This window comes from Ursus arctos, unplaced genomic scaffold (genome assembly GCF_023065955.2).
Source record: "Ursus arctos isolate Adak ecotype North America unplaced genomic scaffold, UrsArc2.0 scaffold_12, whole genome shotgun sequence".
In the NCBI taxonomy this organism is placed as follows: domain Eukaryota; kingdom Metazoa; phylum Chordata; class Mammalia; order Carnivora; family Ursidae; genus Ursus; species Ursus arctos.
The window spans coordinates 12415905-12430012 of NW_026622786.1; the positions used below are offsets into that span (position 1 = coordinate 12415905).

Here is a 14108-nt window from a genome sequence, read left to right on the forward strand (position 1 = left end):
TGCTTTGTCAAAGATTAGTTGCCCAAAGAGCCAAGGGTCCATTTCTGGGTTCTCTATTCTGTTCCATTGGTCTATGTGTCTGTTTTTGTGCCAGTACCATGCTGTCTTTGTGATCACAGCTTTGTAGTATAGTTTAAAATCCGGCAACGTGATGCCCCCAGCTTTGTTTTTCCTTTTCAGCAATTCCTTGGCGATTCGGGGCTTTTTCTGGTTCCACACAAATTTAAGGGCTGTTTGTTCCAGTTCTTTGAAAAATGTCATTGGTATTTTGATCGGGATGGCATCCCGATTAAATGGGATATTGAATGAACTTTGTATACAGGGAGATTGGACCTTCTGTCTTCTCGTCAATCCCTTAAAGACAGGAAACAATGCCCTTATGAAGGAGACTGGTGATATTTCTTCTGAGAAAATTCATTGGAGAAGGGTCTGTGGACACTGAAGGGCAGACAAGAATCATGATTCTAAAAGCAGAATTATGAGCCCCTTGGTTTAATCTCAGAACTTCCACCACAGAAATCTTTAGCCTTCCTAACCTTCAACCAAGGAGAATTACTGGAAAATTCTTTGAAGAGCCTTGAATGACCCTAGAAAAAATGCCTCCAGATATAGACATTTGGTGATATCCTCAAGCTTGTTGATTACTCTGTAGTGAAATCCCAAGTCTGTAACCTATGCTAATATACATAGAGCTCCCAATAAGTTTTAAAGACTTTCTATTGTAATGAATCATGGAACTTTACATCAAAAACTAGGCATGTACTGTATGGTAACTAACGTAATAAAAAATATTAAAAAAGTGAACATACCCAGTTTAAAAAAAAATAAAGACTTTCTATTGAAGTAAAACATGTTCAGTAAATATGGATATGCTTATACACATGCATATGTAACAAAATTTAAATGTACAGGTTGAGGAATTTTCTCAAACTGAATATAACCGTGTAACCAGCATTAAGATCAAGAGATAAATAATTAGCAGTACCACAGAAGCTTCCTTTCCATACTCTTCCAGTCACTGCTACCAACAGAGGTAGACCAGTATCCCAACTACTAGTGCTATAGATTAATTTTGCCTTTTTCAACTTTATATAAATGAAATAATACAATACATACACATTTGTGTCTAATTTTTTTTTGTTCAGTATTATGTTTGTCAGATTCATGTTGTGTAATTGTAGCTTATTCAATACAACACCACAATTATTTATGCATTCTGCTGTTGATGGGCAATATCCAATTGTTGTTGCTGGGTAGTTTCCAATTCACAGTTCTTAGAAATTATTCTTCTATGAACATTTTATACACATTATTTAGTGAAATACATACACATTTGTTTTGGATATATACCTTGAAGTAGAATATTGAGTCCATCAGGTTTTCAGTGCTTCATTCTAATATAAAAAGAAAGCCAGTGATTACTAGGTATTTGAAGAAATCCTTCAAAATAAAAAGAGAACAAAAGGAAATGAACTGAGAGTCAAAATGAAAAATTTAATAGAAGAATTTGAGGAAATTTCCAGAAAGCAGAACAAAAAGGCAAAAGAGGTAGAAAATAAGAGACAAAGTTAAGTCTGAGAAGGGAAGAAATATAAAAATAAATTATAAGAAAACTTCCCTAAAGCCATATAGAAGGGATTCTCAGCACAATAGATGTAAAGACTTATATCAAGGCATATCATGAAATTTCTGAACATCACGAATAAAGTGAAGATTCAGAGGAAAGGAACGATTCACACCCAAAGGATCAGGAATCAGAAAGGCACTAGAGTTTGCAACGGCAACATTGGAAACTAGAAAGCAGTAGAACAGTGTCTTAATTCCTGAAGGAAAATTATTAACAGCTTAGAATTCTACACTCTAGTGTAACCTTTTATTAGGTATAAGGGTAAAATGAATTTATTTTTAGACATGCGAGGCTTAAAAAACTTATCTTGTCACAAATAATGAATCATGGAACACTACATCAAAAACTAAGGATATACTGTATGGTGGCTAACATAACATAATAAAAAATTATTATTAAAAAAAAAGTTATCTTGTGTGACCCCTTCCTCAGGAAGCTCCTGAAGGATGTACTTCAGAAAGACATGGGATGTAGGAGCTAGAGATTGACCACAGAGGTGAAGGGAGTTGTCAGAGTGATAGTGAGAAGTCCTGCATTATAGCTAGCTGTGCAGCAGGCCCTGAGAACAACCAGTCTGATTGCAGCAGGAAGATAGAAGTTTCTGCAAACCCCAGTGTTCATAGCAGGAATGTCCACAACAGGTAAATCGTGGAAGGAGCTGAGATGCCCTTCAACAGATGACTGGATTAAGAAGTTGTGGTCCATATATACAATGGAATATTACTCAGCTATCAGAAAGAATGAGTTCTCAACATTTGCTACAACATGGATGGCACTGGAGGAGATAATGCTAAGTGAAATAAGTTAAGCAGAGAAAGACAACTATCATATGATTTCTCTCATCTATGGAACATAAGGACTAGGATGATCGGTAGGGGAAGAAAGGGATAAAGAAAGGGGGGGTAATCAGAAGGGGGAATGAAACATGAGAGACTATGGACTATGAGAAACAAACTGAGGACCTCAGAGGGGAGGGGGGTGGGGGAATGGGATAGACCGGTGATGGGTGGTAAGGAGGGCACGTATTGCATGGTGCACTGGGTGTTATACACAACTAATGAATCATCGAGCCTTACATCGGAAACTGGGGATGTACTGAATGGTGACTAACATAATATAATAAAAAATCATTAAAAAAAAAAAAGTTTCTGCAAAGGGCATTTCCAGGAATTTTTTAAGAAAAAAAAGATTTTGATTAGTTTTCTGGCATTTGAGTATTTGGAAAATGATAAATGTTTTAGCTGACTCCATAGAGTAAAATAGGAGAATATAAAATACGGTTTACAGGAAACAATATTTCATAGTGATCACTACTAATTACTGATTTATCAAAAATTAATATAACTAGGGGCGCCTGGGTGGCTCAGTCATTGAGCTTCTGCCTTTGGCTCAGGGCGTGATCCCGGGTCCTGGGATCAAGCCCCACATCGGGCTCCCTGCTTTGCTGGGAGCCTCCTTCTTCCTCTCCTACTCCCCCTGCTTGTGTTCCCTCTCTCGTTGGCTGTCTCTCTGTCAAATAAATAAAATCTTTAAAAAAAAATTAATATAACTATTGTAAGGATATATGTTTTTTGGGTGGAAGTTAGAATGTGGGGATTAGTTGTGTAAGAGAACTAAATTCTCATATGCTGTATTAGGAGTCAGTGGATTATGTCCAAAATCAATAAATTAAAAAATGGCAGTATTAACATATTATTTAGAAGTACAGAAGTAGGGGCATCTAGGTGGCTCAGTCAGTTAAGCACCTGACTCTTGATCTCAGCTCAGGTCTTGGTCTCAGGATTGTGAGTTTAAGCCCTATGCTGGGCTCCATGCTGCATGTGGAGCCTACTTAAGAGAAAAAAAAAAAAAGATGAAAGTTATTTGTTTTTAATGACTGAAACCAGGAGGAGAGGAGAGGGGATGAAGGAACTATTATTTTGTACTTCCTGACCCTTTGGCATTGTTGGATCATTTAAAAAAGTGATAAAAGTATATTCGTGCGTTACTTGGTAAACTACAAACTAAAACATTATGATAAGTTATTTTAAGGAACATTAGGATTAAAGTGTCCCCAGTAAAAGGGAGTCAAATATAGAAAAAAAGAAATAATTTTACTTTTTGTATTTAAAAAGTGTCCCCAGTAAAAGGGAGTCAAATATAGAAAAAAAGAAATAATTTTACTTTTTGTATTTAAAACCGTATTTTATATTCTCCTATTTTACTCTAAAACATTATGATAAGTTATTTTAAGGAACATTAGGATTAAAGTGTCCCCAGTAAAAGGGAGTCAAATATAGAAAAAAAGAAATAATTTTACTTTTTGTATTTAAAATAATTTACTTTTGGATTTACCATAGGCTTTTTACCCTTATCTCTGTTTTGGTTTTGTTTTATCCTAGGGCTTCAAAAACAAACCAAAAAAGATGGGTCACATAAAACCAGACTTGATTGATGTTGACTTAATCAGAGGTGAGTTCCGAAGTTGGTTTGTTTCTTATGTATTTTATTAGATTATTTCGTAGTTGTGCTAGAGATTCTTTTTTAGATATCTTCCCTATATGACAGTGTACTTTAATTTCCCAAAGGAATATTCTTCTCTCATCATTCAGGCCTTGGGATTTTTTCCCCCTCTGCTTTGGTTCTTTGTGGCTACATAAATCACATTAGGGTGAAAGAGGGATGCACTTGGAAACTGCTGTTGTGTAATTGAGAAAAATACATTGTATAACGTTCAAGTCAGCTTGGCTTATTTTGAGCTCCTGTCCCAGGGATTGAGGGAAGAAGTTATTATATTTAATGAACATCTAAGAGAATTCTTTTTAACTGAACAGGTTATGTGGTGATTTTTGCTCTCAGCTGTTTTTAATACAGTGTTACAAGTAGGCATTAGTATAGTGTATGTAAATGTTTGATGTTTTGTCTTATTGTATATTTAAAGGCTCAACATTTGCCAAAGCCAAACCTGAAATTCCATGGACATCTCTGACTCGGAAGGGGCTTGTTCGAGTTGTATTTTTTCCATTGTTCAGCAATTGGTGGATTCAGGTTACCTCTTTAAGAATCTTTGTTTGGCTGCTACTGCTTTACCTCATGCAAGGTAATTAGAGGGGTGGAATAAATTATGACAGTTTCTTTTTGCTGCTTTTGCTATTAGATAATGCAGACTTTACTGTTCTTATATTTACCCTTTCATTTGAGAGTTTAAAGTGCAAAGAAATGAAGGGATATACACCATTTGGAGATCATCTTAGATATATTTGCTCGCAGAGAGCAAACACAATTGTCTAACTCGTCTTTCTTGAATTTCTTTCTACCTGTATCACTGGCCAGGCCTTTTCAGTCTTTTCTTCTGTGTGACTTTTGAATATTGGATTACCTCAAGGTTGGGTCCTGGATTCTCTTCTCTAGGTACTCTCATCAAACCCCATTGTTTAAATATAGCTGATAAACTTGATTCTCAAATTTGTATCTTCAGGCCAGATCTCTGCTGAATTTCAGACTTGCAAATCTAACTGCCTGCTTTCAGGCATTGATGTATAGAGATTTAAAAGGTATCTTGAACCTATCATATCGAACATGGAACTCTGGATTTTTTTTTTCCCCATCATGGTCCACCACACCAGCATCGCTTTGCCTAGACCACTGGAATAACGTCTACTCTGAGCCTCCTTCGTACCAATCATTCTTTTCACAGCAGTTAGATAAATCTTTTACAGTAGAATCCGTATCATGTCTTCTTCCTGCTGAAAACCTTGAGAGACTTCTTATTGGCCTTGGAGTGAAATCCAGACTCCTCACCACAGCCTGCAGGGTGCTCCATGATCTGGTTCTTTCTGGCCTCTCAGAGGTGTCTTACAGCACTCCTCCTTGCTCGCTGGAGGTATCATGGCCTTTTTCTGTGCTTCGAGCAGAGTTCTTCCTTCTGTTGGAAACAATCTTAAGGCTTTTCACATGGCTATCTTTTTTCTCATCTTTAGGATCTGAGCTCAGATGGAACTTTCCCTGAGAGGCCATCCCTACCTATACTTTTTAAATAGTCCTACCATTCCCCAGGAATCTATTTTAATTTCTGTATTACACAACTATGTGATGTTGGCTTTTCTCTTCTCACTATGTACAGGAGCCCAGCACATTCTCTTTACCACTTTATGGCCACTGCCTACCAGGAATACTTTGTAAAGTATTGTGCATGTAACCTCATATGCACTCTGGTTATACCCGAACAAAAAGACATGAATTAGAACAGAGTAGGTGAAGGTTGGGTTAGGGTAGAAGGATTTGGGGTGATTTTTGTTCTCTTTTATCCGTGTCTGGTTTTTTTTTTTGAGTTGTTTAAATTATGCAGGGAAAAATAAACATATGAATTTACAAATCTATAAGTTTAATTTTCTAAAGTTGTAACAATGCTGTTTAATAGAATTTCTACTGAAGATAGAAATGTTCTGTGTCTGCACTACCCAGTCCTATTGGCTGTTGAAGACTTGTAATGTGGATAGTGTGAATAAGAAACCGAATTTTTAGTTTTTTTTAATTGTAATGAAATAGCTGTCATTTTAATGGCTGCATAGTATTCCATCATATGGATACACCATCATTTAAGATGATCATTTTCATGTCTGTGATTCTCTCATATGGATTTACCATAAATACTTTTTATAGCTACTCAATATTCCATTATATAAAAGTACCATAATTTATATAACTGTTTCCATATTGTAAGCATTTAGATTGTTCCTGGGTTTTTTTTCCTATTAATAATGCCATCATCAACAAAATTTTCCATATTTTATATTCTTTAGAATTTATTCTCTGAAACAGAATTAAGAGATCAAAGAATATAAACATTTTAAGGCTTTTAGTACATAAAATGAAATTGCTAGTGGCACACTTCTTTTGGAAAGTAGTGGATGAGAATGCCTGTTTTACCACAGTCTGACCAGAATTATTATAATTTTAAAGATTGTTACCTACTTGGATATACAAAACATTGTGTTTTGCTCATTTAGTCTGCATTTTTTTGGTAGCTTGTAAAGGTGACGTTAAATGTTTTCCCATGTGTTCGCTATTGAAGAATTTCTCTCTTGTTGAGATATATTAAATTATATATATTAAATTTTCGTACACATCATGGTCTATTTCTAAACACATATTCTGCACCATCGATTTGTCTTGTTGTTCTCATATCTGCGCCACATTTCTCTAATTACTATAGTTGTTGAATATGTAATAGCATTGAGCAGAAGCATTCCTCTAGTATTCTGCTTTTCCAGTATTTTCTTAGGTGTTTGAACTTGCTTATTTTTTTCAAAATAATTTAGAATTATTTTATCCTAATCGAAACAAAGAAGTAATTTGGAATTAGACTGTAATCTCCCCTTCCCATGAAGATGTAGAAATATTTGGGGGGAATGGGAAGAAAATTGATATATCTCACTTTTTAATCAAGTCTTCTGTTTTATTTCTCAGTAAAGCTTTGTAGGATTTTTATTTCTTATGAGGTCTGTTTAGATCTTCTAAAAGTTAAACTCAAATTTTTTTATTGTGGTGAAATATACATAACACGTAATTTACCATCTTCACCATTCTTAAGTATACAGTCGGTGGCATCAAGTCCACTTACATTGCTATGCAACCATCACTAGTACCATCCATCTCCAGAACTTTTTTCATCTTTCCAAACTGAAACTCTGTACCTATAAAACAGTAATTGCCCCATTCCCCAATTCCCCCCCAAGCTCAGGCCCCTGACAACCATTCTGTTTTCTTTCTCTGTGAATTTGACTACTCTAGATATACCTCATGTAAGTGGAACCATGCCCTGTCTGTCCTTTTGAGCCTGGCCTATTGCACTTAGTCTAATGTTTTTAAGGTTCATCCACACATAGCATGTGCACTTCCTTCCTTTTTAATGGTGAATAAGAATCCATTATATGTATGTCCCGTATTTTGTTTATATATTCATCTGTCAGTGGACACTTCAGTGCTTCCACATTAAAGTAAAATATTTGTTTTTATTTTTGTTGTTGCTCCTGCAGATATGACACTTTTTTTTTGTTTTATAAATTTCAACTGGTTAGTGCTGTGACATTTGAAAACTATTAGTTTATGTTTAAAATTGTTATAACCCACCACTTTGTTAAATCCTCATTAATTTCAATAGTTTTTCAGTGCTTCGCTCACATTTTCTAATTATGCAACCATGTTGTTGGTAAATAGTGAAAATCTGGTCTCCTCCTTTTTCATACATTTCATTTACTATTATTGAATCAGTCAACATTTTCAGAGCAGCATTAAGTAATAACAGTAAGAATGGTCATCCTTTTGTCCCTGATTCAGAGTGTCTTCCTTAGTATGATGTGTGTTGATTTCCTCTTTAGTACATTAGGGACATGTTTTCATATTCCTGGTATTTTAGAAGAGATTGGCATTTAAGATTAATTCTAAATCAGGAACAAATGTTGATTTTTATGGAATGCCTTTTGACTATAGGAGTTGGACAAACTCACAGGTTAAAGATACAGTCCTTCATAAGACTCCCTTCACTTCAGACACCAGCCTTACTTTGGGAGTCCCCAGGGCTACCGTTACTCTGACCCACTGGCTACAGTTTTGAAGGTCCCCTACTGGTAACTTTGATAATTCACCAGAATGACTCCCAGAATTCAGGAAAGTACTATACTTACAAATACAGTTTTATTATACTAAAAGTTATATTACATGAATTAGAAGAGATGCATCGTTTGGAAGAATTCCAAACAGGAAGTTTTCACCATCTTCAGGGACATGGTACCCTTTCTGCCATGATGGGCAGCAATAGTAACAGACTATTGCCAGTCAGGGATGCTCACCCAAGCTTCGGTATCCAGAACTTTTACTGAGGGTTTATTATATAGGCATAACCAATTGAGTCATTGGCCATGTAGTCAACTCAGTCTTCAGCCCTCCTCCCCACTCTCCCCTAGAGGTCAAGCTGATACACTGTAGCTCAAAGCCTCAACACCCTAATCACACGGTTGGTTTCCCTGGTATGGCTACCCCCATCTGTAGTCACCTCATTGGCATAAACTATCAGGTTTGGTCCAAGGAGCCCACTGTGAATAACTTCCATCACTTGAGAAATTCCAAGGATTTACAGGTTACTTCCCAGGAATCAGGGACAAAGGCCTTTTACATGATTGTCAATTGAGATATTTTGTATATATGTGACCCAAATTACATGTTATTAAATTATTAGATTAAATCGTTTCAGTTAGCAAATATGTAAGTGCCTACCATGTCTATACATTTATAGTTCTATCAAGGCTCTGAGATAGATTTTTCTTTCCAGCATAAACCCTGCATGGTCTTGGTGAATTATTCAAATTTATGGTGATAGTATTTTAGTTACTCATTTAACAAATAATAAGTATCCATTATGTGCAACTTACTGATCTAGCTATAGCAGTGAGCCAAATAGACAAAAACCCCTTCATTCACGGTGCCTGCTTTTCAGTAGTAAGTTTATACCCACATTCACAAGCCAGCAAGGTCTGTAGTTTATTGATTTGGTGCCATCATTGATATATTTGGGTGATAGGGTGTTAGGGCATGAAATGACTTTGCTAGCTTTGTCTCCACATAGGAATAGTTTGTATATCACAACAATTATCTTTATGTTGAAGTCATCTATGAAATGGTATCTGGGTCTTTTTTGGATATAATCTTTCATGTTTTTCTGTTTCTTTCACCATTGATTTCTTTGGACAGTTCGTATGCATATGTGAAGAGGCACGATAGCATAGTAGTTAAGAGTAAGGACTCTAGAGCCCAGTTGCCCGGGTTCAAATCCCAGCTTTGCTAATTGCTACCAGTACAGGTGTGGGCCTTGGAAAATATTGTTCCTCTGAGCAGAACGACACTTCAGAGCATGTATCATGCAGCATCTAGCTGTGGTGGAGAGCCTTTTGAAATATCTAGATTGTTATATTGCCAGGAAGGCAAATCTTCAAACACGTTAGTCTTCTCTTGCTCTGTGACCTAAGGCTTCAAGTTTTCACTCAACTGATGTGCAGGTGGGTTGCACGGTAGAAAATTAGGTGCTTTTACCTCGTACTTTTTAAATCGATAGATTTTTTGTAACAATAGTTTGCGCAGTTGCTAGGAATGGATATAAAGATGAGCCTTTATGTTTTACATTTTGAAACCTCTTCTTTTCAGTTATAGCACTCGTGTTATATTTTATGATGCCTATTGTGAATGTAAGTGAAGTACTCGGACCCTTGTGCCTTATGTTACTCATGGGAACTGTCCACTGTCAAATTGTGTCTACTCAGATAACAAGGCCATCAGGAAACAACGGAAATCGGAGAAGAAGGTAAGAAAGAGGTTACACTTGTAGTTGTGTATTTTCTAGGAGAGGCATTGTACACACTTACAAAAATCTTTGATGAAATTAATAACAAATCTTCCTGTTTTGCGTGCCTTTTTTAAATTATTTTTTGGCTGTCACTTTTCTTCCTCATGATGGGAAACATTGTCATGACCTTTTAATCCCAGGTGGGATTTTGTCATACAGTACAGTGGTTTGAAAGGAAAAATCTGATACTATATTATACTTTATTAAAATTTACCTTAAATAGTGATGTTGAAAACACATTCTTCAAAATACAGTCTCAATCAAAATTCAGTGAAAATTCACTGTATAAATAAGGATGTTAGTGCATAAGGTTAGTGCTACTAAAATTTTTACCTTTTTTCAATGGTACATAATAAAAATGGATTTCTAAGTATTCTGGGCTTTTAATAGAGGTGAATTTGACTTTTCTACACATTGAATTCACTGCATGTTTTTATTGGTTTTGTGCTATGGGTGGTTTGGAACTGTTAAAGGTTTTTTTAAAGGTAAATGTAGGTATATTACCTTCCAAAAATTATATTGTCTTTCCTCAGAATATCTGTAGATTTTTGTTCCCCTAAACAGTTGGTAAAGAAGATTTTTTTTTCATTTGGTGCAATGAATTTCAGCATATTTATTCTTATTTTTGAATGTTACTTTCAAAACTTTTTTTTTTTTCAAAAAAGGGATTCCTTGAAAATTCTGTTCAATTAATTGAATGATTTCTAAGGAAATCACATGCAATGTATCCCATTGGTGATTTATAGGATATATCTTTTAATGGCTTCAGGTATCAATACAAAGTGATCAGTTGCTGTCATTTCGTGTTCTCTGATGAAGTGTGTCCAACGTATAGATTTCTGACATCCATATTTAAAGGAATTGTTCCTTCTGCTAACGGTGTTGAGTGTTCCTGAAAAAGCTCTCAGTCATATGTACGAAAATTTTCTTCTAGTAATGTTTTGGAATATCAGTTCCATTTCTTTAAACATTGAACAAAATGATAGCATAGGACTTTGGATTGGAATCCAGTCTTGCCCTTCAGTCAGAAACATTCTTGCATGATTTATCCTCATTATATGAAATTCATTATACTTCATTTTACGTTGTAACCCATTGGTATCATTTTCTGTAGGGATATTTAGGGCAGAAATATAAAAGTTCTTGAATAATCTGAAGTTGTTTAAATTTTTTTTTTTTTTTTTGTAGAAAATTACGGAAAACTGTCAATGGTGATGGGAACCGAGAAAATGGAAATAACTCTGCTGATAAAGTCAGAGGAGTAGAAACTTTGGAGTCTATTCCCTTTATTGGTGGTTTTTGGGAGACTCTCTTTGGCAACAGGTGGGAAGTCTCACACTGGAATGTTTACTTGGTTTTATATTCACATCAGTGTTAACCTAGTATGTAATCTAAGTAGGAGAATACAGTGTAAGCATGTTATAATTGTGGTGCGAACATTAAGGGTTCTAGAAGCATTTGCTTCCTCCAGATGTCTCCACTGTCTGTCAGATTACCCACAAGTCCAGGAGTCTACCATAAAAGTTTCATTCTGTGTGATCTTTAATGATATTTTAGATCACAGGTTTACAGAAATATAAATACTTGGAAAGGGTAAATATTTTAAGCTATATTGGCTACCATCTTGAGGGAAAAAAAGAATTTTAAAAAGATCAGGTGTTTTTCAGTGTGAAAGCTGACACCTCTTCAGAAATGGGATGCAGGAAGCTGGTGTTGATGGGCTGTAGGACAGAAAGGGAAATGGATCCAAGACCAATTCTATCTCCTTCATGATTTTGCAGTGTCATGACAACACTAGTCTGACTTGAAATACTTATTTTGTCATATATTAATGATTACAACTCAAAAATAAAGTGCTTTGGCAGCTCCTTTTTTGAAGATAAAGTACATGTTTCCCCCACTTTCCAAAAGTAGAGTGTTTCTATGAAACCTTCTGTAGGCCCAAATGGAATAAAGCGAAGAAGCAATCACCATGAAATCATATGGAAAAATTTCTGAGCCTTCTCGGACCCAAAAAATAGCCTCTCTCAGGCTTTTCTGATACCTTAGGGTGCATCTTGCTAACAGACACACAAAAGAGCTTGAGACAAAGTGCAGATGCCCACAGCTGCGTTGAAAGCTCTGGCAGCTTGATGCTGAGATGCTGAGTGTAGCTCCTGGGGAAGGAGCTCCGAGGGGTCAGACTTGCCACCGGCGGGCACGCTGCTTCTGGCACAGGCTTGCTGCAAAACAAATGCTGATTGCTAGTTTCACCTTACACCCTTTCTCAAAAAAGCAAAAATCCTCTTCAGAGTTCTTTCGGTTTGCCAACCATGGTCCTAACGTAGGTCTTTCATAAAAGCAAACTTTCGTTTTGCTTTTGCGAACTTTTGAAAAGTGGGGGATGCCTGTACGTTCACATACTTTCCTGAAGATAGGTTACACGCTTTAGTTTGCGTTCTTCATGCTGAACGTCGTGCTGCGTACCAGGCATCCCTGTTCTGGAGATTTTTACAGTCCAATCAGGAAGATAAGAGTATGATGCAATCACAGCAATGTAAAGATAGCGTAAGTGGTTACCTGCTGGCTAAAGGCCAGGCAGTCCAGCAGACAGAGTGATTATTCAGGGCTGAAGTAGTCAGCAGGAGTCAGGAAGGAGTCAAGAATTGCTGGTCTTTGAAGGACCAGGAGAGGAAAGACATTTCTCTGAGTGGCATAAACAGGTGATGTGAGGTAGGCATTGGCACTGTGTGTGAGAGGGAAAGTGAAGACTGAACCCACTTCCTTGCAAAACTGAAAAGAAGAGGCTTACTCTCAAAATTAATTGTGGTGAGTCTTTGGAGGCTAGAGATACCTGTATTCTGGCTTCCTACACTCTTAGGCAAGCTAGAAGCCTGAAGAATGTGATTTCTGAATTTTCTTGATTTCCAGAATAATATACAGTTGACTCTTGAGCGCAGGGGTTAGGGGTGTCTGTGGACCAGAAGTCTTACTAATAACGTGAATAGTTGACAAACATGTATTTTGTATGTTATATGTATTATATACTGTATTCTTACAGTCAAGTGAACTAGAGGAAAAGGAATGTGATGGAGAAAATCAGAAGGAAGAGGAAATACATTTATAATGCTGTACTGTATTTTTTTTAAAAGATCCGCAAATAAGCGGATCCTGCAGTTCAAACCCGTGTTGTTCAAGGGTCGACTTGAATTCTTCAAAATTAGATGATTTCGTGAAAGATAGTACTTTCAGAAAACAAGCTAGTAATCTTTTTTTTTCTTTTTTAAAATTAGGATTAAAAAAGTAAAATTAATATGTAACAAAGGGACTGAAACTGACAATGACTCAAGTTGTCTGCATCCTATCATCAAGAAGAGACAGTGTCGACCAGAGATTAGAATGTGGCAAACAAGAGAGAAAGCAAAATTTTCAGACGGAGAAAAGTGCCGCAGGGTAAGATTTAGATGATTATATATATACATATATTTATAGATAAAATCTTTTCTTTCCCATGTAAAATTGCACTATTCTTAGACTCTGCTAGAGAGATCAAATAGATACTAATAGGTCTGTGTAATTTGTCTTAACAGATAAATGAAACGTAAAACCACAGGTCACAAAAAGGAGAATAACACATGAAGACTCTAGTTTATTCTTTTAATTTCTAGGACTAGAACTTGTTATTTCATCGGCTACTGATCCAGCCTTAGCAGGAGGCTGGTAGGTTTCATCAGCAGATCAGTGTCAAGGCCGCTGTGTCGTATTCCAGAGATGCAGTGAGCAGATGATGGGGGCTTGGGGAAACTATTTTCTAGGCGTAGCAGGGATGTTCTGTCTCTAAAACTACACTTCCATTGTATAGTCTTGAAATATTTTCTCATTTGTTAGACTGTGGCATTTAGTAATTACAAAAATAGCTAATAGTCTTGAGCCATTACCGCCGCCAGGCACTCTCCTAAGTGCTTTACACGGAGTACGGCATCTAATTGTCACCGCAGCTCCGTGAGGTAGGTGCTTTATCATCCTCACTGTTCAGATGAGGAACTGGAGCCTCAGGTTAGTTACTTGCCTCTGGTCACATCGCTAGTAAGTAGAAGGGCCGTGACCCAGACGCAAGCCTGTGCT

The 14108-nt window shown here is 36.4% G+C and overlaps 1 protein-coding gene across 6 annotated transcripts in view; it reads left to right on the forward strand.

The window, feature by feature from the left end:
• Positions 1 to 14108, forward strand: part of PHTF1 (putative homeodomain transcription factor 1) — a 72078-nt gene that overhangs the window by 20084 nt on the left and 37886 nt on the right. For 5 of the 6 annotated variants that reach the window (XR_006408174.3, XR_008958743.1, XR_008958744.1 and 2 more), the window contains exons 4-8: positions 4009 to 4078; positions 4548 to 4706; positions 9806 to 9962; positions 11193 to 11327; positions 13277 to 13436. Coding sequence is in view for 3 of the 6 variants with exons in the window: in XM_026483727.4 (XP_026339512.2) it covers positions 4009 to 4078; positions 4548 to 4706; positions 9806 to 9962; positions 11193 to 11327; positions 13277 to 13436 (681 nt within the window). In the remaining 3 variants the exon portion in view is untranslated. The remainder of the gene's footprint in view (positions 1 to 4008; positions 4079 to 4547; positions 4707 to 9805; positions 9963 to 11192; positions 11328 to 13276; positions 13437 to 14108) is intronic. The other variant, XM_057310355.1, reaches the window with a different exon arrangement.